General features: G+C 32.1%; 1 protein-coding gene across 1 annotated transcript in view; it reads left to right on the forward strand.

The window, feature by feature from the left end:
- Positions 1–27,049, forward strand: part of EPHA6 (EPH receptor A6) — an 869,632-nt gene that overhangs the window by 534,274 nt on the left and 308,309 nt on the right. Inside the window, 1 exon segment of the mRNA XM_033122487.1 lies at positions 3,566–3,690. Coding sequence (XP_032978378.1) covers positions 3,566–3,690 — 125 coding nt within the window.

A 27,049-nucleotide genomic window follows, 5' to 3' on the forward strand; every position in this document is an offset into this window, starting at 1 on the left:
AAAATTAACCACAATATTGTATACATATGACAAGGACATTTTCAAAATTTTTAATGAATTGGTATACTTAAATTAATTTATACTTTGTATGATTTACTTCAAAGTTTTAATTTTACCATGAAGCACCATTTAATACATTATTATACTATAATTCAAGAACATTGATACAGTTTCCATAAGTGATACATTGATTAATGGTAGTTTCTTAGTAGTGAAGTGACTCAATTTAAATAGTGAATTATCAAAGCACTTGTTCTTATATACCACATTATCCATTTCCGTTTTAGCTTATATCACAAACTTTTCTGTTTCTTAGCAATTTCCATGATTATTGTTCATGTTTAAGAATATATTTTAGTCCAACAATTATACTTTTATTGAACATCTGGAAAGAGTTTTAAATATAGTTTCTAAAGTACTTATTTCCTTATGCGAACCAAATTTGGCGTTCTCACAAATTTTGAAAAAATACTTTCAGATAACAAAGGCATTATTCAAAAATAAGATACCAAATTTAATACTTGAGTTTTTCTTAGAAATTTAAATTATATTCATCATAATCATAGAGAATCAATTTTCTTAAATCCTATTCTCACTACAATTGGAACATTTGAATGGGTTTCTGAAAGTGAATGAGAAAGATATCATAAGTTCATATATTTCAGGTGAGTTTACTACTGTAGGGTTTTTACTTGCTTACTTCATTGATCTGACGTCTGTATTTCCTTTCTCTCTAGGGAAAAGAAACATTCTAGGTCTCAGTAAAACCAACATAATTACTCAGTAACACCAACATAATTACTCATCCCTCAATATGCACACACAGGTTCAGAATTACAATATACCAGCACTACCATCAATGATATCATTACTAAAGACAGTTTAATAATATTTAAGGTTGTTTTGATCTCTAAAATATATCCTTTTTTGAGTTAATTTTTGTATATGGTAACAAATAGAAGTCCAGTTTCATTCTTTTGCATGTAGCTTTCCAATTTTCCGAGCACCGTTTATTGAAAAGGCTATCTTTTCTCTATTGTGCTTCTTTGGCTCTTTGTCAAAAATTATCTGCCCAAATATATGTGGGTTTATTTGGAGTCTCTCAGTTCTATTCCATTGGTTTATGTGTCTTTTTTTTTTTTTTTTTACTAATACCATGCTGTTTGGATTATTGTCATTTTGTAGTATAAACTGAAGTCAGGGAGTGTGATACCTCCAGCCTTGTTCTTTTTTCTTAAGATTGCTTTGGCTATTCAAGGTATTTTGTGATTCCATACAAATCTGATGATTTTTTGTTCTTAAAAAAATGCCACTGGGATTTTGATGTGGATTGTATTAAATCTGTATATCGCATTGAGTAGCATTGTCATTTTAACTATGTTTATTCTTCCAATCCATGAACACAGAATATCTTTCCATTTCTTTGTGTCTTCTTCAATTTCTTTTAAAAATGTCTTATAGTTTTCAGTGTATAGGTCCTTAACATTCTTTATTAAGTTTATTGCTAGGCATTTTATTCTTTTTGCTGCAGTTGCAAAAGAAATTGGTTCTTTTCCCATTTCTTCTTTTGAAATTTTATTGTTAGTATGTAGGAATGCAATGGATCAAAGACCTAAGCATAAGACCTTAAACAATAAATAGGTACTCAACTTATGGACCTTGGGTTCAGGGAGGACTTTTTGAATTTGACCTCAAAGACAAGGGAAGTAAAAACTAAAGTAAATGAATGGGATTGTATTAAAGTAAAGTTTTCTGCACAGCAAAAGAAACCATCAACAAAACAAAGAGGCATCCAACCAAATAGGAGAAGATAGTTGCAAACAACACATCCGATAAGGGGCTAATATCCAAAATATATTAAGAACTCATACAACTCAAATAATAAAAAAATCCAATTAAATAATGTTTATCCTTCTTTTTAAATTAAATTATTGGGGTGACCATGTTTAGTAAAATTACATAGATTTCAAGTGTACAATTTTGTAATACATCCTCTATATATCACATTGTGTGCTCACCACCCAGAGTCAATTCTCTTTCCGTCACCATATATTTGACCCGCTTTACCCTCTTCTACTATTCCCCTCTCCCCTTACTCCCTTATAGTAAACTATTGTCTATGTCTATGAGTTTTTGTTTCTTTATTTTTTGCCTTGTTCCTGTGTTGCTTTCAGTTTTATATTCCACATGAGTGAAGTCATATTGTTCTTGACTTTTTCTGACTTATTTGACCTGGCATGATAATCTCAAAATGCATCCATGTTATCAAAAATGGCATTATTTCATCTTTTCTTATTACCCTTATATTTTTTTATACATTTTTCTCCAATTTTTTTTTTTTACTTAAAAATATATCCTGAAATAACACTACTGTAGTATTTATAGATAGTTACACTTTCTGTTTACAGCATCATAAGTCTCTGGTGAATGTAGCCTTGTTTTTCAACCAGTCCCTTACTGGTGGACTTTTAAATTGTTTCCTATTATTACAAACAATTCCCAGTGAGTAGTGTTATAAATGTGTCACTTTGCATTTGTGCAGTGTATTTTTGGGATAAATTCCAAAAAGCCAAAGTATAAATGAATATACAATTTGCCTTAAATTGTTTAATTTTCCTTCATAACAGTTGTACCATTTTCATTCCCACCAATAATACATTAAGTTGTCTCTGCACAACAGCCTAGCAACAGACAGCCTGGTATCAGGTTTTGGGATTTTTTTTTTGCCAATCTTATAGGAAGGGATGATTAAATACACGGATGATATCAGTGTATTTAATTTGTATTACTCTTTTTATGAGTGAGTTTTAACATATATGTTAAAAAAACTTAAAAATTTAGAAAACTTAAAATGAAAAATATTTTGTTAGAGGAAAGAATTTATGACATTACACTGTAGGTAAATTTTTGGAAGTTTAACACAAGTTGGTTTTAGACTAAAATTGGATTGTTAAAACAATGTTATACAGGAAAAAATGATAGACATGATTTCTAAAAATAAACTTCAGAATTTAAATGTTTCAAGTTTATTCACATGCCACAGAAACCATACAAAATAAATAATCCTTACATTGGTAAACAATAACTTACTGTAGTTGAAAAGTTTGTGATCTAAACCCTTATAAAGTACTAAGACTTTATAAAGTACTAAATCTTGAAGATAAAGCAAAGTCTATAAACGATCTTGTAATTGCAGAGGATTTTTCTATAGAAGATTTATATTTGATAAAATATAGCAGCCAAGTGTACCATACTTCATGTCAAAACCAAAGCCAGCTTAAAGAAAAATGTCATCTTCTAACAAAGCCACAGATGAGGAGTTCTGGCCCTTATTTTTTGGACTACATAAATTTTTCCTATGTTCCCTAGTAATATTTCGAAACATATTTTAATACATTATTTGGATTAAGTAGAGAAGATCCTAAGGCTACCTTGTTAATCTGACATCTATACTTGATGTCCTACTCAACAAGAATTATGTTTTTTTAGAAAACAAAATATTAAAGAAACGATTATGGAATATGATTCCCACCAATTAATTCTTAGTTATTTTCTTTCCTTTCAGCACCTTCCCTGATAGGTATGGTAAGGAAGGACTGGGCATCCCAAAATAGCATTGCCCTATCCTGGCAAGCACCTGCTTTTTCCAATGGAGCCATACTGGACTACGAGATCAAGTACTATGAGAAAGTAGGTCTTATTTGGAGCTTCCTAAAAACTTACATATACATATATATGTATATATGTATATACTGAGCATGATGTCATACTATATTATTTTACTTTAAAACTTGTTTTTGGCCTAACCACGTATCTACTGTCTTTGAAGACTCTCTAATTTACTATTGTGCTTATAATTTCTTAATTAAATTGTCTTGTTTTATGTCAGATTAAAGTAGAAGACAGAAGATGTTCATCTCTGTCATGACTCACTCTAAGGAGTTTTAGAATGTAGTAAGAAGCAATAACTCCTACAACTTACAGTTTAGTTGACTAAACATTTTTTCTTAATTCACTTGGAAAGAAATGGTAAAATAGAATTACTATAACCTAAAGCAAGTTTATGTATCCTTTCACCAATGAGTTTAAAATCATAGACCACTATAATTTGGAAAGGATGATTTAAAGGACAAATGGAAATAGCTGATGATTTAAAGTTTTTCTTTACATTTGAGACAGCTATTTTATTTTATGAGAAGATAGCAAGACAAATCTGGTTAACAAATCATTTATTAACCTTAATATCTATTTTTATCATTTAACATTGTTCTCAATTGCTATGTTTTCCTTAACTACACACTTATTTACCTTTATTGTTTTCACACACTTTCTTTATGCTTCACCCACTGCATTCCTCAACATTATTAGTGTTGCTATAGATATTACAGCAGACCATAAGTTTAATTCTGATAGAATGTCTCATGTCATTAATACTACCCTGGAATATTGAAAAGGAAACATTAAATTTAAAAAATTAAATATAATAATCATATGTAATCTCTAGTGGTATAACTACAATCAGAAAGAACTTCTTGCACTTCTTTGACTTACTAGATGCAAAGAAACATCATAAATAAGTTTAAGACACCTCTGAAGAAATATAGGCCAAGAAGAGACGTAGAAATCTTTTTCTATTCTACTGCTTCTGAGCAAATGTAAGTTTGAAAAAGGGAGAGGAAACTCTGTAGCATGGCTGTATCCATTTTAACGCTAGTAATTTCAGCATTATGTAGTCAATGAAAACTGTCATTGTTGTTAACTGATATGGATAAATCCATAGTCTAAGGAAGGAGGAATTCACTGAATTTTAATTGGATTACAGATTCTGCATGTTAGGCCAACATGTGTTCAGAAATATTGTTGGGGTACTCTTTCAAATGTTACAAGGTTTAGCATGCTCACACAAGAATATACATACCAGTGGTGCCCAAAAAAATGTATGCAAGTGAACACTTTGGTCAACATTGCTCAAAGCAGTAGTTCACCGTAATCAGAAGTGTCTGGACACAGATGGTAACCACTTTGAGCACCTCTTGTAATTGCAGAAGTCAGACATGACTTGTATTCATCTTTTGTTATCAGTATATACTGAGTATTATAATTTTAATACAGTTTTTTTCCTTTCTTAAAATATGTATACATTTTTTGAGCACCCTTTGTATATTCCGTTCATTAATTTGATAGATCTTCATGTATTCATAACTTCTGATTACTTAAAAATCAGTACATACACATATGAGAAACTTTAAGAATGAAAATATGTCTCTGTGTTTTATGAAGGTTATATTTCATACACAGCAAGTCACTCTTATTTTATAGCCACATCTAACTCATACGTTTGAAGATTGAGATAAATTGCAGTATTTCTAATTAAGGGCATACAGATTCCATAGAAAGGGAACCACATTCATCTAATTGAAATTTTAGTAATAAATAAGATTCTGAAAGATGCCAATCAACATAATATTCATGTTTTAAAGATGGAATAAATAATATTTTGAAGAAATTTATTTGGTAAAAAAATGGCAATGATCTAGTGCTAATGGATTAAACATGGAGTTGGAAGCCAAAGATTTCTAATTCATGCTCTCACACTGCCTCTTGTTATGCTTGTGGCCAGGAAAAAGTCAATTTATCTCCTTATGTCTCAGACTTCACATTTACAGAATGGAAATAAAGATATAAATCCTTCTAGAGAGTTGTAAAGGTTAATTATAAACGGACCTAAAGATGAAAAGTATACTAAATCACTATTAAATATCGTTTAAGTGAACATTAGGGAAATATTTGGTATGTATTATAAAAGAACACAATACCATGGGAATTGTGTACAAACTAAATGAAAATCATTGTCTTTTCATACATAAATACATAATGTATACTCAACCAATCGAAGATGTTAGAATATTGAACCTTTCAGAGAGAGTGTAAAATGATTGACACCCTTAAAACTTTTCCCTAATATGACTTTAAATTCTAACTATACATTTTGCATATCTGTATTTATCAACATGGCTTCTCCTTGCAAGAAAATATTTTTATATAACACGTATTGGAGTGAATTGGGATGCACAGAGGAAGTGAGACAAGGAAGAGAGAGGGAGGTAGCAGTATAAATAAATATGAATGGATGAATGAATGGATGGATCCTAAATAGCTTTGGTGTTTAGATCAAGTGGTCTTAGACCAAGTTGCCCAAAAGCAGATCCTGAGACAGGAATTTGCATGCAACTGATGAATGAAGGAAGCTCCCAAGAGAATTGATAAGAGAGTGGGGGAAGCAGGACTATGAAGGAAGATGCCAATCAAACTCAAAGTGATTGAAGGAAGCTGAGGTATCTAAATTACATCTTAGAGTTCCTACTATGGAAACAAGGAAGCCAAGCTTCTGTGTTCTGACTCCAATCAATCACTGGCTATCGGCCATAATGGAGATGTATGCGTGCTATGCAGAAAAAAATCATAGGCATTTTTGGTCCTCTGTAGTGCTTCCAAAAGCCTAAATTTAGGTCTTTAAAGAAGGTGGCAGGTACAAGCCTTTAAAAGCAGAACCCACAGAAGCTGGGGGATGGGAGCAGGCATAGGTGAAGGTAATCCAAAGGTACCTAGTAGTACAACAACTATCCATTAAGGTACCTTACTGCTCAGAGAGCTCGGAGAGAATGTTAATTCTCAGCTCATTGTAATATTCATATTCTACTCAGTCTTTAATATTGCTGCCTCAGTCTTTCCTATATGTCATTTAAAATTCCATTTCCCTTTATACAAGGTTACACTGTGTTGCTAACTCATAATTAATCCACAGACAGTCAATATTTCCACCATTCTCTGAGGAACTCATGTTGTTTTACTAAGTTCTCATTTTGTTAACAGCATTATTCTGTAAACCAGGAGATAAGTTAAGCTATTTAGAATGTGAAGTGTGTACAACTATCTAAGTTCAAGCAACATACTATTGTTACCAGTGACCTTTGCACAGAGAATATGTAATATTAGAAGAAGACACTGGCCTGAGTGTTCAAATATTTGATTTTTGGCTCAGACCTGTTTTCTCATCTATGAAATAAGGTTTAGAAACATAATCTCTACACTTCTAGCTGTTTCCAAAAGCTAATATGTTTGTGTCTATACAGTTATATAGATAGGTTATCCCATTTCTCAAATAACTATATTTTTTCATTTATGTCTACCAAAATTAAATACATAAATACACACATTTTAAAAAATACTTTAGCACAGGGAACAGTATTTTTCACATAATTATATGTAAAAGTTAAGACTCTGTCATCATTGTCTTCTGTATGTGTGTGTATATGTGTATGTTTGTGCACACGTGTGTGAAAGATAGGTGGGTTATAGAGAAGAAAATACATTACTTTTGGTTATAACTACACTCCCGCAATTGTTAGATACTGTTCTCTTTCGTACTCAAAAAATGTTTCATTTTTTAAACTCAAGTGACTATAGTTTGAATATGAAAAGTCACTTTAAATAACAAAGAAAGTCAAGTGTATGTTACCAACAAATTTTCTATTTCATATTTACGTGCTAACTATGCTTTTCTCCAAAAGCAGAGCCTACTAATAATGAGAGAATTGTTCTTTTAAAAACTGAAGACAATTTAGGTGATATAGATTTTATTTAACACTTCATAAAGCGGAGAGTCTCCTTTTGGAGAACTGCAAAATCGAGTGAGAAAGCAGAAAGTTTTTATAGAATAAGTAACAAGAAAGAGAAAAATAGAAAATATCTGATTGCCTGGGGCCATAGTCACCCTTGTTGGTGTGAGAAGGGCTAAGAAAGACATGTAGAGCTCAGAGTTAGTTTGGTGTTTGGGGACAGGTGATTGGATTGGATATACTGCGGTTTTAGTCCAGCAGAGGATTTACAGAAACATGAAAGTTATCTAAATTTCAGTTTACTGACATGACATACCAGGGAGGAGTGGCTTCATCTTGGGGTTAGAAAGCTTTATTCAATAGAACTAAGACATCATCTGCTCTCAACCCCTCAGTCTCCACCTTCACAATGTCGGAAACCCTAATACTGTCACAAAATATCAAAAATCTCTTTGAATATCAAACATACCCTTCCATTATCTCTACTCTCCCCTTTTTTTACCCTTTTACTTCATAGTTTTAATTTTTCCTCTCTTTGTTTTCCCTGCTCATTGCACTCTTTCCCTTGCTTCTTCGTTCTTTTATTATATTTATCAAAATTAGTATTAGAATCATTTATTTGAGTATCTGACTTCTTCACTATTTTGTGAGCCCTGAAGAATTGAGATCATTTTTGTTGTCTTTGCCACCCAACCCCCAATCAGTGTCTAACCCAACTGTGTGATTTACATCTAGAGAAATTAGTAAAGTCCTCTCTTTATTAAGAACTCATTCACAGGAAACTGGGAAAAGTCACCAGCCACTGTGAAATTGCCCCTAGAAATTTAAAAAAAAGGAAGAAAACATCCAGAACTTCCTATTTCTACCTGTTCATAAGAAATATATCCATCAGCTGTGAGAACTCTCTGTTAATAACTAGAATGTTAGCTCATGAGGGCAGGGATGTCTTCTGTCCAGTTTCATATCCCCAGCACTGAGAACGGCACATACAAATAAATTATAGAAAACAGTTGGCCAATTATACACCAGGTACTTTTGAAAGTGTTTTACACTGATTAAATAATTCAATTCTAATAACCCTTTGAGATAAATACCGTTGCTCTTCCATTTTACAGATGAAGGAAGCGAAGTATTGTTTCCCAAATCACACAGCCAGTAAGTGGTTGTTAACAATGGCCTCGGTACTTGCATCACAGCTGGACCTCTCAGAAAAGTCAGTGCTTTCTGCTGACGCTGCTTTTCTAGGTTCCCTGAGGCCAAACACTTCATTACTCTCTGATGCCCATTTTGCATCTGTAAAATGTCAGCAATAAAACATACCTATCTCACCAGGGTATTGTACAGCTCCACTAATTACCAACTGGTAGCTCATTTTGCAAACATGAATCTCCCATAACACTTCATTATTCTTATATCCAGGGCTTAAAGACACTGTGACTGGTGAAGTCTTTCCCTTAAAATTCTCTTGTTAATTTTTACCCCAGTCAGCAGTTTTTAGATTGTGTTCAAGAAAACCCATCATGAGAATGGAGACATTCTTAATATCCAGATGGTCCTGATAATTATCTATATAAAACATTGAGTTAATATAACCTGCTATTGTTTCACATAGTCCACTAATTATAGAATAAGGTACCTATGAGTTTTATAGAAAACTATATATAATTTCACGTCATGAGAACTGTGTATTGTTAAAAAGGTGAGGAGATTTGTGAGAACCTTTTCATTATAGGAAATACTTTCATCACTTGTGGATGATTTAAAATTGCCTCTTTTGAGGGAAGGCTGAATTCCTGGTGCCCTTTATGAAAGTCATACACTTCTCAATATGTAGCATTGTACGTAAGTCTCTTTCTCTGCTCTTCTCTTAGTCTACTTTTTCAGGATAGTGCTTTCCCCAGATAACAATTCAATAAATATCACTCATTTTTCTAAAGATATAATAATCAGTAAATCTGTATCTTTATTGGATTAAAAATATATGAAGCAGTTAGTATAGAAACAATCAACTGAAGAATGAAAAAAAATTCTTCCTTATAAATGGTCAATAGGCCGTCATCCCTCAATAACCTAGGGGGATTGGTTCTAGGACCTCCCTCAGACACCCAAATCCCCAGATGTTGAAGTCCCTTATAGAAAGTGGTGTAGTATTTGCATTTGTCATCTCTTGATTTCTAATAATACCTAATACAATGTAAATGCTATGCAAATAGTTATTTTACTGTATAGTTTAAGAAACAATGACAATAAAAGAGTAATGTACATATTCACTACAGACAAAACTTCCATAGGCCTAACTACATAGTGTACAACACCAACCATGTAACATTTTTTTTCAATTATTTTTGAACTGCGGTTGGTTGAATCCTCCATGCAGAACCCATGGATACAGAGGGCCAACTGTATTTCCTTCTCTTCGGCGTTTGCCCAAGGAAATAAGAGAAGTTTTCTCTTCACTTCCACGAGTGCTACACTTACCTCTACCTACTATTTAGGTACAGAAACATATCTCCTTTATTCATTCTCTGCATCCTCCTTCCCCTATGACCATCTAACTTGTACATTTTGTAACCTAAATGTAAACGTGCTTATAAAGCTAAATGTGATTATTATGCAGGCACTAAGAATCCTGTGATTGAGGAAAGAGTGAGGATCTTGTTGAAATGCACATTATAATCCAATTGATTGGGTGTGAATCATGGGGGGAGGGGCTGAGGATTTATATTTGGAATTAGCACCCCAGGGAATGCTAGCACTGCTGCTCCGAAGACCACAGATATGTAGGTCTGTAAAGACCCATCTACTTCATTACCTCATTTTATCAAGTGTGAATAGAGGGGAAATAATCACAATCCTCTAAACATACTCCCAAACTTAAGTATAGCACCATCTTTATAAGTGGCTAGGACCTCTGTAGATATTACATCATTTGTATGGTATTAGAACTAAAATACTAATCTGAATCAAAATGCAGTAAATAAAATACTCAGATACAATTGAGTATTTTTAATGGAATCAGGAAATTCCTGAACTGGTAAATAAAGTTTTGTGTTCTTATTTTTTTTTCTTTTCATAATTCTTATTTGTTGTGATGTCCAACACAGAGAAAATGGATATGAGCATTTGGTACTAATTAAAACCACATTACCTGATAGAAAATGGACAGCAAGGGAATTTACTGATAAAAACCACTCATGATGGAGATTTCCATGTTGTGCAGCAAACACCACTGTTTAGAAGTCTCTCTGGTTTGTGAGCCCAGGGAGTCTTCACGTGCCCGGAGCAGAGATTCTGATGGTATCAACCCTGGGGCTGGTGTTAGTACTGCATCACAGTAGCATTTGTATTGTTTGAACGTATCAAAATAGGAAAAAATTAAAAAGATATTTACTCCATTACATCAAACATAGAGCCTGCATGCACATGAAAATTGTGTCTACTACTTACCCTTTCTTTAAAGTGTGTCCTCTTTCATAGAAATTATACTATCCTTTGTTTAATTGAAAAATGGATTTGTTTAAAATTGTCGAAGCTCAATTTAGTAAGTCAAAGATTTGCTACATCCAAAAACAGGAAAAATTAAGTTGGTAGAGTTAGGTAAACATATTTCATTCAAAACTGTAGAATATACCTAAATTTATAGACTAAAATTAAGGTTATAAACATAATGAGAATCAAAAGTTTATGTTCTGGTTTCTGAAAACAATAAAACAATACCTTGCTCACGATGCTCAAATGGCCTGCTATTCTTCTGGTGGTATGTAGTCACCAGAAGTGCAATCTTAGGACAGATGTTTTGTGTAATATTAGGTAAGGCTGAACATTAATTACACTTCTGCCAACTTGCTATATATATATATATATATATATATATATATATATATTTTATATATATATATGCTATATATATAGATATAGATTTTGCTATATATATATAGATATATAGATATATAGATTTTAACTTCCAACTGGCAGCTTATATATATATATGTATATATATACATATATATATATACACACACACACAGACACATATATATATTTCAATCAGTTATAAATTCCACAACGTTTTAATTCAATATCATATCTTATAGTAATAATCAGTTGCTTCTATATTCCCAGTGATACTTAAATTGCTTCCTCATCACTTCTCTGAATTCCATGTCTTTATCTCTTTTTTGATGAGGTTACAATAAACTAAGTTGTTTTCCAATTCTAAAATTTGATGATCACAGAAACTAATTATTTTCATTATGTTTTGCCTTACTATGCAACGTGGTAGGAAATAATCAAATAAAAGTAATGAAGGAATGAGAGATTTGATGTTTCCAATGAAAATATGAAATAGAAAAAATAATACAGAAAAATACATAAAAACCTAAGGATAAAAGAGTAATTTAATTTCTCCAACAATCTGGAAATCTATATACTTTACAGTCAAGTTTTGCACTTCTAAGAAAAGATAAAAATATAAGGATATTTTAAAGCGATTAATAACATAAATTTTCATCTCCTTTTAAAAATTATTGTTTGGAAGTAAAAAATAATGTTATGTAACACATAGTTTAGAGTAGAGGATATAGAATCCACAATATCCAATTATCAGACGATCACAATATCCCTTTAGGTAGAAGGAGGTGATGGGATGAGTATTAGAAACTATTCTAGGTAAAGTATCTGGGACAATGCCCATGAAGAATCAGTGTAGCCATGGAGTATGCAAAATTTGTATTTTTCTGTTATATTTTCATTCCTTCAGGAATTCCTCCTGAATAGTAACAAGGATACAAATCAAACTTTCTCTAAATTTCTGATCTAGCTTGGTGAAAATCAGAAAAATAAAAACCCCACAGACAGGCACCAATTATTATTCAAAGGTAACAACGCCATGAATTCAGACTGCATTCAGTCAGCCTTCATAGAATTATTCTTCCATTAATGAAAAATGTAAATATCATGTTGCTACTTTTTTGTTGTTGTTGTTGCTACTTTTGAAAGCCAAATATGCAAGTCTAACTTTCTATGTAAAATAATGAAAGAGTTAATACTACTATATAATGCCTATAGGTAAATCTTGGCAAATTTTCTAATATAGATTTGAAGCTAAAAGCTGCAACTAGATTTTGTTTTCTGACCCTTAACAAGTTTCTCATTTATCACTGGCCTCATTAAAGTGTTGACTGAGTCATTTTCCCTGGAGAGAAATGTAAGATTTGCTCATTTCTAATGCAGAAAAACACAACCACAGTTTTGCCTATTTTAAACAATTACCATTTGAGGCCAGTAGTACAGAAATATTTAGCAATTCATAAATTTATTTTTTCTCTTCTGATACTCTACTGTTACTCTTTCATTTGGCACTTAATAAGAAAATCTATAAATTGACCGAAGATGCATTTATTTCTTCTTAGGATTTTGAAGGATTTGAAAAATCATGTGATGTTATCTTGAGAGATTTCCGATACAAGATGAGGTGGCTGTTTACAGAGTGTACTGTTTGGCTCCGTTTTCCTTCAGAGATTTATTAGAAAATGCTAATAAAGGAAATGTGGATCATACAGTGTATGGCAGAATAGCAACTTTCCTTGGTAGCCAACAAGGAATTTGGTGGGGTTTTCCTCCTGGAAATAGTTCACTCCAATAATACTTTTATGTTAGGTGTGTATGTGTTTTTAAACTGTGCTTTTTAAAGCACAGATTTCATTAGGCTCTGTAGACTTCAAAATATTGTAATATTATACAGAAAATTCAATCTTTTTATAAAAAAATTTCCCTTAAGAAATATGTGAGCTTCTGTGTGCCTCTGCTTCGTGACTCAATTTGCAGGTTATTTTACTGCCAGAGGGGAGGTCTAACATCCAAGATTTGTAAGTGTATCCAGAGTTAGGAAACCTGCCCTTTTGGAGCAAGAGAACACTTATTTAGTTCTCAGGCCAAGGTTTGATTTTATTGAAAAAATTAGAAAAATAAAAATGAATTGGAAGCTGAAATGTTTGTTTGCACATTTCTAATTCTTGACACAAGTGCTGTCTTGAATGAAGGTAGAAAACAAAATCTGGGAGTTGATACCTAAGTTGGATTATGAAAAAAACAAAAGTAATACTAACAGTTAACTGACTGCATATCTGTATTAACTCATTTTAGGGCAAGTTAATTAGCTGCTAGCTAATTGAAAGACTACCTACTTCATGATTACCACTTAGATTTTAACTTCCAACTGGCAACTTAAAAGAAACTATAATAAAAATATACTTAGATATTAATGGAACATTAAAAATAACTAGACTATTGCTTATTCCATTTTTCTTCTGTTCCTTATTTAATTTTTGGTAGTTCATTAGTCAATTCACTATTTGACAAAAAAGGGAAAAAAACGTACTATAATTTAAAATCATAAAGCAACTGAAATAAAACTGAACTGGAGAGTTCTATTATCAGCTCTGTCTCTAACTGGTTGTAGACCGTGGACAAGCCCTTAAACCTCTTTGCTTTAATTTCCCTCAACCAAATTAAGAATGACCTTATTATACATTTTTAAACTACTTTTCAGCTCCTTGAGAATCAAGAAAGTAATACTCTAGTCGTAATATATTTTGATAGATCTGGGTTAGAATTCATGCTTTGATACTAATTAGATGTGTGACAAACTAGTTTTATTCTTAATTTCCTCATCTGTTAGTAAAGAAATGATAACAACTACATAAGCTATTATGAGGAATAGATTAAATGAGACGTTTAAATGTAAATCATTTCATTTACTACTTAGAGTAAGCGTTCAATACATATGGCCTACTAAAATTGGTATTAGTTTTAAATTGGTACTAGCTTTGGTTTTAATGTGGTTCCAATCCCTGTAGTAAAGGTCCTCTAAATTTTTGTTACCCAAACAAAATGACATTTTACACAAACTGCAAACATGATCATGAAAAGGATTATTCTGTTGTATAGATGATATGGTAATAAGTCAAAACAGGTGAAAAGATAATAAGTAGCTAATATATAAACTGCAGGACAGAAGAAGTTCCTACATGAAAAACTACCATCCACATCAATATTAACCAGTTGGTACCATCCTATAATATTATTTTATTGTCACTGAAGAAGTTTTAATATAAGCATGTGATAACATTCGGATTTGGAAATCACAATTAATTGCTTAAAATATGAATTTCATAGTTTATGAACTGTAAAACATTTGACATTAAATAAGAGACAGATTGATATAAATGTTCAGTAGTGTGGCCATAAACATAGAAAAACAGTTTCATTATTTTTGTACTTTCCAAGTACGTATTAGGTATGTTGATGACAACACAAGCTGTATTTTCTTTGACACAGGATTCTTGCTCCTTTATAGGACAAGAGTTTTTATATATGAGAACAGTTCATGAACATGATGCTTATTTATTTTGGCAGATTTTATTATTTTATTAGTCTCTAGTTGGGGTAAATTACTTTAATGTGCCCACCTTTTCAGCTTTTCCCTCACAGTTCTTATCTCCTCTTTGGCATTCTTCCTACTTCTTAAAGGCCAAAGCAGATTATGCAGAGGATATACAATATCCAAATATCCCCTTTCCCTCATTTACCATCTTTTCAATAGCAGTCTTCAATTTCTAACTATTAATCATTCATAAAATTAGAGACATGTGAAAAAGCAGCAATGCCAAGATAAATAATTCAAGATTTCATTTACAAAGAGAGTCCCAAACTGAGAGCATGAGAGCCCTCTTAGAATTATAGAATTTAAAAATACGAATCATCATTAAAGCAATTTAATCTAACTCTGGTATGCAGAATAATTGTGGCTTGTGTGATATTGGCCAAGACCACAATCTGGGTATCCTGAATACTAGGTCAGTTCTCTTCTTCTTGCCTCTTCTTAGAAAACACCACCAGTTGGGAGAGGTTATTTAATAAGCTACCCTTAATAGGAAAAGATACTGATCTACAGACCAACCATATTATTTTTCCATTTTTTCATAACAAATTTAAAGCAGCTTAAAAACATGAATATGTATTATCTCACAAAGTGTCTTAAAATCAGGAATCTAAGGTGGCTCAGCTGGGTGGTTCTGGGTTAAGGTCTCCCACGGGGTTGCAGTCATCCGGTTGCGGGCTGCAGTGGTGGAAAGCACAACTGAGGCTGGGGAAACTTATTTCAACTTCACTCACGTGACTATTGGAAGGAAGATTCAGCTACTCATCACGTGGGCCTGATCTAAAACAGACTGCACGCTTAAGATGAAAAAGGCAGTATCTTTTATCACCTAATCTTACAAGTTGCTATCACTTCTGTCATATTGTATTGGTCACACAGACCAACTCTGGTATAAAATGGGATGAGACTGCATAACAGTGTAACTGCTAGAAGGCGTGGGGGTTCATTAGGGTCAATCCTGAAAGGTGTCCACGATGTCACAGATCTTGGGAGAATCTGTGGTGCTTCAATTCGACTTAAACAGAAAAAATTACCTGTGAAGAAATGCTCTGTACCTATTCTGAAATGCCAATGATTTTTTAAAAAATATTCTAGATAGTTCAGTCCATTTCATTTTTTAGAATTTCTCTAGAAGATGGACTATGCTGTCCAAAATTCACCATATAAACCTTAACCTCAGACACATAACAGATCTCTTTTTTCCCCAAATAAATAGCCCATATAGTTATTTTTCTTTCTCTAAAATAAGAGTAAATTTAAAAATCTAACTACATTTCCAAATAAGCAGTCTCATGTGGACTCCACATTATGAAGGTTAAATAGAAAAATGTACACCTTTGACCTTATATTCAGCTATAACCAAGGATTTATGTTGCTGTGACTCTTCCAAAACCTCTAAAAATTTTGACAGTTAAACTAGACCAGATCCCATGAGAACACAATAATAGCCTTGGCTTTTCAAAAGGATGAAGTCACCCTTGGAAACAACAGAAGTCTTCTCTCCCTATATAATGACTCCTGGATAGTAAAGGAATATAGGAAAGTAGTTAATATTGAGTAAATAATTAAGGTCATTAAAAATAAAATATTCTAACTTTCCCCAAATCAATATTGAAGTATCAAAAGCAAGTAGTGATGTGATGCATGTTTGTATAAGAAGTCATTGGAAGATTACCAGATTAACTCATGGTATGGAAAATTCAGCTAAAAAATTAGCATCAATCTTTTTGCACGTGTGCGTGTGTCTGTGTGTGTGTGTAGAAAATTAAATCAAGATAGACCATTTCCAAAAATTTTATCTAGATTTATATTACCTAATGTATTTAAATAAATTTCTTAATATAGGCATGGCTAAAAAGTGAGGCATTTTCCTGCTTCAACGAATCATCTGCACTCTGCTGTTCGGCTCATCTTTTCTAATTGTTAATCAGTACCTCTCTTTAAAAAGAAATTTCTTTGATAAAATGCCTGACTTTCTTAATTTAGAAAGATACTTAACATCCTCAAAAAGTGCATCAGACCTTTAAAATTTAGAGAAAAAAGATAATTACTACAAAAATGGTTTGGGAGTTAAACTACTGCAGCAAAACTCTTTTAGCTTATTCCCGCATAGTAAGCGATGTGTAGTAAACTGCTTCATTTCCCGGCTCTGTTATTATTATCCTGATTCCTCAGGGGAAGGCTTAAGTGTCTTAGTTTCTCAAATGGGGTGGGGGGTGGGGAGGAGGACTAAGTCTGTATTCTGCTTCAAATAAGTAGAAATAATTATGAGGCTTCTCTGACCAACATAATTTTTGCCTTGTAGAGTAAAGCAAGGCCCTTTGCAACAGACATTATTAATGATACTGATATAATTACTCTTTGAAAAAAGGAAATCTGCCCAGAAAAATCAATTATAAACCACTAAATGTTCTTTGGACTTTTCAGAGAGGTTCTATGCCTATTGTCCCTCATGACCTCTCCATTAAGAGACTGGTTGGCTATACTCCTAATGGTTGCCTTCAATTATTTAGAGGGGATTTCTAAGCTTTTGTATCGTGTTTTCTATAAGACCAGGTCTTATAATATAATATAATATAATATAATATAATATAATATAATATAATATAATATAATATAATACTTGGTCTTATATTAATTTTTTTCTCCAAAAGACGCATCAGAGCTGATTGTCCAGCTAGGTTTTATTTTCGGAGAAACACAGTATTTCATATTAAAATGGCCTGAAGAGCATTTCCTTATTGTCTTTATATTGTAGCAGAAGGGTCACTCTGGGAAAAAAAGATAATAATCCAGGTGGCTTTGCTCTGAAAAGGTAACTCAGAATTCTCTCCCATTAGCACTGTTTGTCATGCAAACACTGATGCTCATAAAGTGAAGCAAACAAGGTATAATGATGTTGCTGTCACTGAAAAATTACAGAAAAAAAAGTTTAAAAAGTCATCAGGAGTAGTTATCTGTAATCTAAGGCAAGGTGAACTTGGTTTGAGCATCTACATTTATCAGCTCCTTTAACGTATCACATTGTACTTGTCTTAACATTGGTGGATGTGTCTCATTATAATCATCCAATATTAATGAGTCTCCAGATGTGAGTGGTGTTTTGTAATTCTGTCTTATCTATTCCTTTGACACCTTGAAGCTCGTAAAATTTTATAGTAGAAAATATAGCTGAAGGCAAAATTTGAAATGAAGACAAACTATATAAAAAGGTATAAATTATCCCAGGTACAACAATACATGATGAGGTTAAGATATGAATTTGTGAAAGGGCCAAAACAAACTTAAACAGCTCCATTGTACTGGTCACCAACTTGATCATATATACATATACGCATCCTTTGATTAAAAAAATCCTACCGGGTTTTTGACAAAGTCTGTTGATTGTTGAAAGGACGTATTTTTCTTGGTTTTGTTAGATGAACTTACTAAGGACGTGATCTTTGAATTGAATGAGATCTGGGGCATGAGGAAATTTATTTAAGGATTTATTTATAGCAGATCACACAGTGGACATTTCAAACACACTCATGTACTGTCTCTGATTTCTATTCCTTCGTTAAATTAGATGATCAGAACATTAGTAACACATTATCTAAGCCTCTTGAAAAAAAATTACTCCAATCAATTAAAATTCAATAATATGCCTGTATTCTACCTTCGGAAACATTGGTTAAAAATATTGTCTGCTGATTTATTCAATAGATTTTGTTTCAAAAAGCATGTGTATTTTCATACTTAAGTATTGTTTGATGAAAAATCTAATTTTTTGACTTTAGTGTTATAGAGTTTATTGTCAAAAAATAAAATATGTTTCTCAATTTCACTTAATTGCCAGATATTTTGATCTCAGTTTTTAGCCCATGTACTGTAATTTGCAGAATACAGAATTTTAAAACACCTTCTCATTTGTATTCTCACCAATTAACACCACACCTTGTATTAATATTTTGTTTACATAGAAAAAAGTGAAGAACAAAAACAGGAGGGCGAAACAGGGAAAAACTAAAGTATGTTAAGTACCCTTAATGTGCCAGGTCCTGAGCTACACATTTTTACTACCTGTCTGACAGCAAATCCAGAATTCTTTCCTTCTCACCATGCTATCCCCAAAAATTAAATTCAAGATTCCTTTGCAATCTAAAGTTACATTAGAATTTATTGTTAAATGAGTTTCTATAATTAAAATTCTTTATGGACACAACTTTAAATAATTAAAGAGGTAAAACATTTTCATTTTGGCTTAGGTACTAACCCATGATGGGGAGATATTTAATATTAAAACTGTGGCAAAACAGGAAGTCAAGAGCATTTCAGGCAAAGGGAATACTTGTGTGAAAACCCAAGACAGAAAGGAATCAAGGAAGTTAGCAAGTTCAAGGAAGAGACAGTTTACTGTGGCCTGATTATGTAATAAGGAAGAAGAGATGAGGCTGAAACAGTGTGCAGAAGAAAGTCAAGTTTACTCTTCCTCCCTCTTTTCCTCCCACCTACTGACCCTTCCTTCTTTTCTCTCTTCATGCAACAAACAATCTATTGAGCATCAATGTCTATGCTGTTTAATGCTGCAGATTCATGCTAAGGATGATTTTTTGAATTTGAAATGCTTTATTATATTTGGTTTAAAATGTTTTAGATATGATTAACTCTCATTAAAATGTTTTGCCCTTCATGATTGCAGAATATCTTCGTGTCTTTCATTAATATCATTTTGACTTTGAATTATTATTATCCAATTCATGATTCAGGAAACTAATCAATTTTATACCTCCCATTCATTGATTTTCCTTTGTAAATGCTCAAATCAAGATAGGTATCTATAAATGTCTTTCTTTAAAATGTTTGCAATTATAATAATAGTACATTTGATTCATAAATTGATTTCCCAAAATATTTAGTTTGGAATGAATCTGAAACAAAACATTACATTATCAAAATAGTAATATTTCAGGAAATGCATGTCCATGCTAAAGTAAGTATTTAAAATAACAGTAGTTCCATATGTCTCTCATTGCAATTTTATTTTATTTTAAATTTATATATCAATTACTAAATATAGAAGATTTTGCAAGAACAAAAGGGAATTACAAGTTACTGCAGACCTTTCTGTGAACATGCTTGTCTCCCATGCTAGATTGTGAGTTCCCTGGGGATCATAGCTAATACATCTTTGTATTTCCAACAACTAGCATTTTGTTGGACATAGTGTAATAATTCAATAAAAATTGAGAATAAGTGATTGTATGAATGAGTGATTGATTTGATACTCCTAAACTTCCATTTTATTTCACTTGTATTTTTTATTGAAGAAAATGTGCTGTGTCATGTAGTTGTGGTAGAAAGTAGCTTATTGGCTTTTAGAATGATTCCAGAGTAGGTATTCTGAAAGATTCTTCTTTTGCAAAAATAAGTAGGTATGAATAAGGCATATTCTTGATAATAATTTTGGTTTCACAAAAGCTAAGGGAAAATTTCAAGGACTCACCTTTCCCTGTCAAAAAACAACAACAACAACAAAAAAAAACCTGAGTATAAAGGAGCAACACAGTTGTCAGTCTGGGCTCTCTCTGAGAGTAGATTTCTCAATGCTCTGGAAGAAGCATTGTAAGAATCAGAATATGGGGCCACCAACTAAAAAGGGGAACTGATGTGGGGACTCATGTGCAGTCAGAATGCTAAAAAATAAAAGATAAAAAATAAAAAACTGAATTGACACCATTTCAGCAAAAACCTCTGCCTACTTGCAGATATAAGTAATGCTCTCTTGAGAGAAGTTCTCAAATTTTAGGACTCAATGACCTCAGATTTTGAACAGACAATAATATCACAATGAAAGACACCAGGCACAGAAAAAAGCAAGACATAAATGAGTCCGAAGAAATAATCAGCAACAGATTTAGAATCTCAAGGACTGCATATGTTATAGACTCATACATAGAACAGTTATATATATAGACTGTTTAAAAAATAACAAGTGCAATCATGAAAATGAGAAAAAGACAAGAAGAATAGGCAGATTAGGGGAAAATGGAACTAAAATTTTAAAAATGAAATTATTTTAGAGAAAAACCAATGGATTAAACAGTCATATTTTATATTTTTATATATGATAAATAAAAATAAAGTGAGGCATTTAGCAAACTTGAAAATGTATCTGAAAATATTGCCCAGAATTTCAGCACAAAGAGACAAGAAAAAGCAAAATATAAAAGATGAATATAGAAATATGGAAGATATAATAGCACAATCCAACATAAGTAGCTGGATTCTACAAAAAAATAAAAACAGAATGGAAAGCATTCAATACTTATATGAATAATAGCTCTGGATTTTCTAGAATCAATGAATTCACAAAGTATAAGATATGAAAACTAGGAAAACTATGAACTCATGTCTAGAAACTTTATAGTGGAATTGCAAAATATAAAAGAGGTAGAGTAAGGGGACAAATTTAAAATTAGACATATAGAAGAGATAATTGGCAAAGAAATGACAACTAGAATTAAAACAGACTTTTTAGCACAACAGAAAACAGAAATTGAACAAGATTAACTTTAGGTTTTTGATAGCAAACATTTGTCAACCCAGAATAATCTATGAGCAAAGGTAAAAAAAAGACATTTAAAGATTAAAAAAGGAGTTTGTCACCAAACATAAAAAGGAGTATGTCACCATCATAAAAGAACTTTTAAAAGGATGGACTTCAGTAAGAAAGAAAGAAATTCCAAAAGGATAGTATACAAAGCAAGATATGACTAAATTAAATAGTAAATATATACATAAATCTAAACAAACATTACCTCTGTTAAATAAGATTTCAAGAAGAAAACTCAAGTAATGGAACAAAATAGCATGCATGGGTCAAAGAAGAAATCATAAAGGAAAGTAAATTACTTCTAATTGAATTATAATGAAAATATTACATAGCAAAAACCATGCTATGCAGTGTAAAGAGTTCATAAATGACAATATATCTTTCCATATTATAAAATAATAAAGTCCAAAAATTAATGACCTAAGTATCTTACTTATGAAAATAACAAAAGAAAAATAAAAAAGAATAAACCCTGGGAAAGTAAAAGGAAATAATTACAACTCAACAAAACTAAAAGTTGAAAAGGTATATATAAAACTTTAGACTGATCAAAATAAAAGAAATGAGAAACTAAGAATTAATAATAATAATTGAATAGAACAAATATTGTGGAGATTGAAAAGAAGAGTTTATCAAGATTAACTATATGCACATAAATGTGAAACCTTGCATTAACTAAACAAAAATTTCATTAAAATATTATTTACAAAATGTTGCAGAAGAAATATATAACCTGAATATTTATTTAAGTAGTTGTTTACCTAATAGTTATTTAAGTAATATTTCTATCATTGGATAAAAATCGTTCTAAAATTAAGAGCTTGGGTGGTTTTAGAAGTCATTTCAGTGTAACTCTGCTAACCATTATCTGTCATCCCAATAAAATTTAATTTAAAAACAGTCATTTAGCCAAACTTTCAAAGAATATTACTTCAAACATATGCAAACTCTTCCTAAGAACTGAGAAAAAGCAGGAATTCTCTGAAATGCATTTTACAAGATCTGACAATTAAGTCTGCGAACTTGCCACCGTGTGCTTACATTGGCAGCACTGTACAAACAGCTGGATAAAATTTCATAACCTTGGTATATCAGAGTCTCACAGTTGTGTTCATGTCAATATGTGGCGGTGTCCTGCTGAGTGGCATTCATTATTGTCGTTGCATGTTTTTGTGTGTTGTCGTGAGAATGTCTGAGCTTGAATTAAAGCAACGAACAAACATTAAATTACTTGTTAAACTTGGCAAGGATGGAAGTGAAATCAGGGACATGTTAGTCCAAGTTTATGGGGATAATGTCATGAAGACAATGGCAGTGTACAAACGAATTAAACATTTTTTAGAGGGGAGAGAACGCATCACTGATGAAGAGAGGTCAGGGCAGCCAGTAACAAGCAGAACTGGTGAAAACATAGCAAAAATTTGTTGAATTTGTGCATCAAAATCAGCGGCTGACTGTGAGAAGCATAGCAGACCAAGTAAACATCGATAGAGTTAGGAAAATCTTTACTGAAAATCTTGGCATGAGAAAGGTGTGTGCAAAAATGGTCCTGAAGGAGCTCACTGAAGAACAAAAGCAAAGGATAGTCGAAGTTTGCCAAGAACTTTTGGAGAGGCAAGAAGATGTTTCAGGTTGTGTTATCATTGGTGATGAAACATGAGTGTACCAATACGACCCTGAAACAAAGCATCAAAGTGTACAATGGAAGTCAGCCAATTCTCCACGACCAAAAATGTTCTGTCAGTCCAAATCAAGAGTCAAAAGGATGTTGCTAACCTTTCTTGATATCAGAGGGATTATTCATTATGAATTTGTACCAACTGGACAGTTAACCAAGTTTACTATTTGGAAGTGCTGAAAAGACTGCATGAAAAAGTGAGGGGAATACAACCTGAACTTTTCACCAACAATTTATGGCTCTTGCATCATAACAATGCACCACTCTCATGGCACTGTCTCTGAGGGAGTTTTTAGCCAGTAAACAAATAACTGTATTGGAACACCCTTGCTACTCACCTGATCTGGCCCCCAATGACTTCTTTCTTTACCCAAGGATAAAGGAAATAATGAAAGGAAGACATTTTGATGACATTCAAGACATCAAGGGTAATACGATGACAGCTCTGATGGCCATTCCAGAAGAAGTCCCAAAATTGCTTTGAAGGGTAGACTAGACGCTGGCATCAGTGCATAGCTTCCCAACAGGAGTACTTCGAAGGTGACCATAGTGATATTTAGCAATGAGGTATGTATCACTTTTTCTTGGATGAATTCTTGAACTTAATTGTATGACCAGAATAACCTCCTAACTGAAATAGAACAGCAGGAAAAATAATATCTACAGTCAAATCTCACTCAGAAACATAGATACAAAATCCCAAATTAAATATCAGTCAACTAATACATCAGATTATTTTTAATGACTAAATAAGATTTATTTCAAGAATTCATGGGAGTTTTCAAAGTAGTTAATTTATAAATGAAATTTACCATATTAGTAGATTAAAGAAGAAAGCTCTCAATAGATGCAGAAAAGGCATCTGATATCTAACACTTATTCTTGAGTATAATTCTTAGACAACTAGGAACATAAAATTACTTCCTTAAGGTAATTAAAATCAAGCAACTATCCTTCTTAGTGGGGAAATATTAAACTAAATCTCCAAAAGCAGGAACTACATGAAAATGCCTGTTATTATTGCTTCTACTAATACTGTAGGACATTGGCATTTCAGTTAGATTAAAATAAAATAAAATCTTATGAGTTGTAAAAATAAAACTCACATTATCCCAGATGATATGATTCTGTGCCTAGAAATTCTCACCAAATTTACATGCTAGTATTTAAATAAGATTGTAGCAAGTTCAGAGGCTGTAAAAATTCAACACACCAGTAGCACACAGAAAATACAATTTTCAAAGAAATTACATTTACAGTAGCAACTTAATCTGTAAAGTATTTGGGAATAATTCTGAAATATTTTTCCATATATGCAAAACAATTTTAAAACTTTATGGAAAGACATTTCCATAAATAAATGGAGAGTTTATATTCATGGATAAGAGAGACTATCATAAAAAGATGATTTTTCCCCCCAAATAATATGTAGACTCAGTGCAATTCTAATAAAAATTCCAGCAGGTCTTTTTGCAGAAATCGACAAACTGATTCTAAAATTGATAAGACATAGGAAAAAATGGGCATGAATGAACAAGACATGTATGCCAAAAGTAAGTCAGGGTTATATGTCTGCCTTGACAGATATCAAGTTTCTCTAAAGTACAGCCATTAAGGCTGAATGATAATGCTGCAGAATGAGACAGCTTGACCACTGAATCATAACAGAGAACTGAGAAACAGACCTACACATACATGGACCTTAAAAATATGACAGAGGTGGCACAGCAGATCATTAGGAAAAGTATGGATTATTCATTACATGGTGGTGGACAAGGTATATTGGGAGAAAGGAAGGAAGGAATGAAGGAAAGAAGGAAGGAAAGAAGGAAGGAAGGAAGGAAAGAGGGAAGGAAGGAAGGAAAGAAGGAAGGAAGGAGGAAGGAAGGAAGGAAAAAGGTGTGTGTGTGGAGAGGGGAGAGAGAGAGACAAGGAGACAGAGAGAGAGAGAGACTGGATCCCTGCCTCAAACCATTTATAAAATTAAGTCCAAATGTTCTAAGGACAGAAATGTGATGGGAAATCTTTTTAAATTTTCAAAGAAAAATATGAAATAATATCTTTTTCACATTAGCTAAGGAAAAATTTTCATAAACGAAATGCAAGCTCTTACCATAAAAGAAAACTCAGTAACTTTAATTACATTCATTTTAAGAACTCTTTCTTTCAAAAGACCCTATTAAGGTTATAATAGACAAGCCACAAACTGGAAGAAGATTTTTGCCATGAATACAACTCACAAAGGCTTATTATCCAAAATACATAAACTAATCCTGTAAACAACTAAAAAAAAAAACTCAATAGAAAATGTCAACCTATAGAAGAAAAGATGCTCAGCTTCATTAGTAATAAGGAAAATGTGAATTAAAAACACAATGAGAAAATACTATATACATACTAGATTGGCAAAAATTAAGAAATCTGACATTTCTAAGAATTGGAGATGATGTGAAAAAATAGGATCTCTGACATTGCTAGGATAAGTGTAAGTTGAAAAATCATTTTGGAAAATAATTTCACAATTTTCTACATTTTCATATCCAGGAATCCAATAATTCACTGCTATGGATATACTCTAAAAATTTTACATGTGTTATCAAGAAAATGTCCTACAATATGTAAAGAAGAATTGTTCAAAAAATCCAAATTTCCATCATTAGGAAAATGGGTAAATAAATTGTAGTATATTGAAACATGAGGAATGTATGTTAGGGAAAATAAATGAGCATTATATACAAGTGTACATGAATATAATGTACAAACGAACATTATGAACAAAGGAAATACCACAATATGATAAGGCTTAGAAATATAATGTGGTCCTGGAAGATTACGTACAGTATAATAATATTTGTAGAAAACTCAGACATACAAAACTAAACAATGTATTATATATGCACTCATACATCTGTGATGACTCTTATTCTTTAAGCAAAGATAAGATCAATACAAATTCAGGATAGTAAATACCCCTCGGAAAGATGTAGTGGATTGGATAGAGAAGGAACACAGATATATCTAAGTTAATGGTTCCATTGTTATAGAAAATAGTTTGTACAATATTGCTAAAAAAATTAATTAATTAATTAATTAAATCAATTATATTTATATTAATTGTGTATATCTTAAACTAATGTTTCCTTAAGTATGTACTGTATGTAGCTCTAGTCTCAGTGGATGTTTTTGTTTGTTTGTTTGTTTTAATCACCATAGGGTTGCATAGTCAAATCAATTTGGAAAATGTAGCATGTATTTTCAACCTCTGGTGTTTAACAGATCACATGGATGTATATTAAATACTCAAGGAAAACCTGCAGCAAAGTAACCTACTTTATTTAACACAGTGGTTTTCAAATTTATTTGACCTCAGTGGCAGCCATGAGACTACACTCCTTAGATCTCTCTTCAAGAGATAACCTGATGCAGAAAGGATCTGAACTGGTGAACCTTTAGCTCACCTTGCCTACTTGATCTCTTTCCCATTTTATCTGAACAGGTATTTCCCTCCATAAATATCTTCACTTTCTACATCATTTTGGAATCTGTTCCCCAGAACTCCCAAATTTACACAATCATAAAGCTTTGTTTTTTCTTTTTTCTTTTACCATAACAACACATGTTCCTTGGAAATAATGTTACATGGAAAGCTCTTTGGGAAATGGCTGTTTTAAGCTAAACTTTATTGCTACCAAGTGAAGAAATTATAAAAACATAAA

This window comes from Rhinolophus ferrumequinum, chromosome 2, assembly GCF_004115265.2.
Source record: "Rhinolophus ferrumequinum isolate MPI-CBG mRhiFer1 chromosome 2, mRhiFer1_v1.p, whole genome shotgun sequence".
NCBI lineage: Eukaryota > Metazoa > Chordata > Mammalia > Chiroptera > Rhinolophidae > Rhinolophus > Rhinolophus ferrumequinum.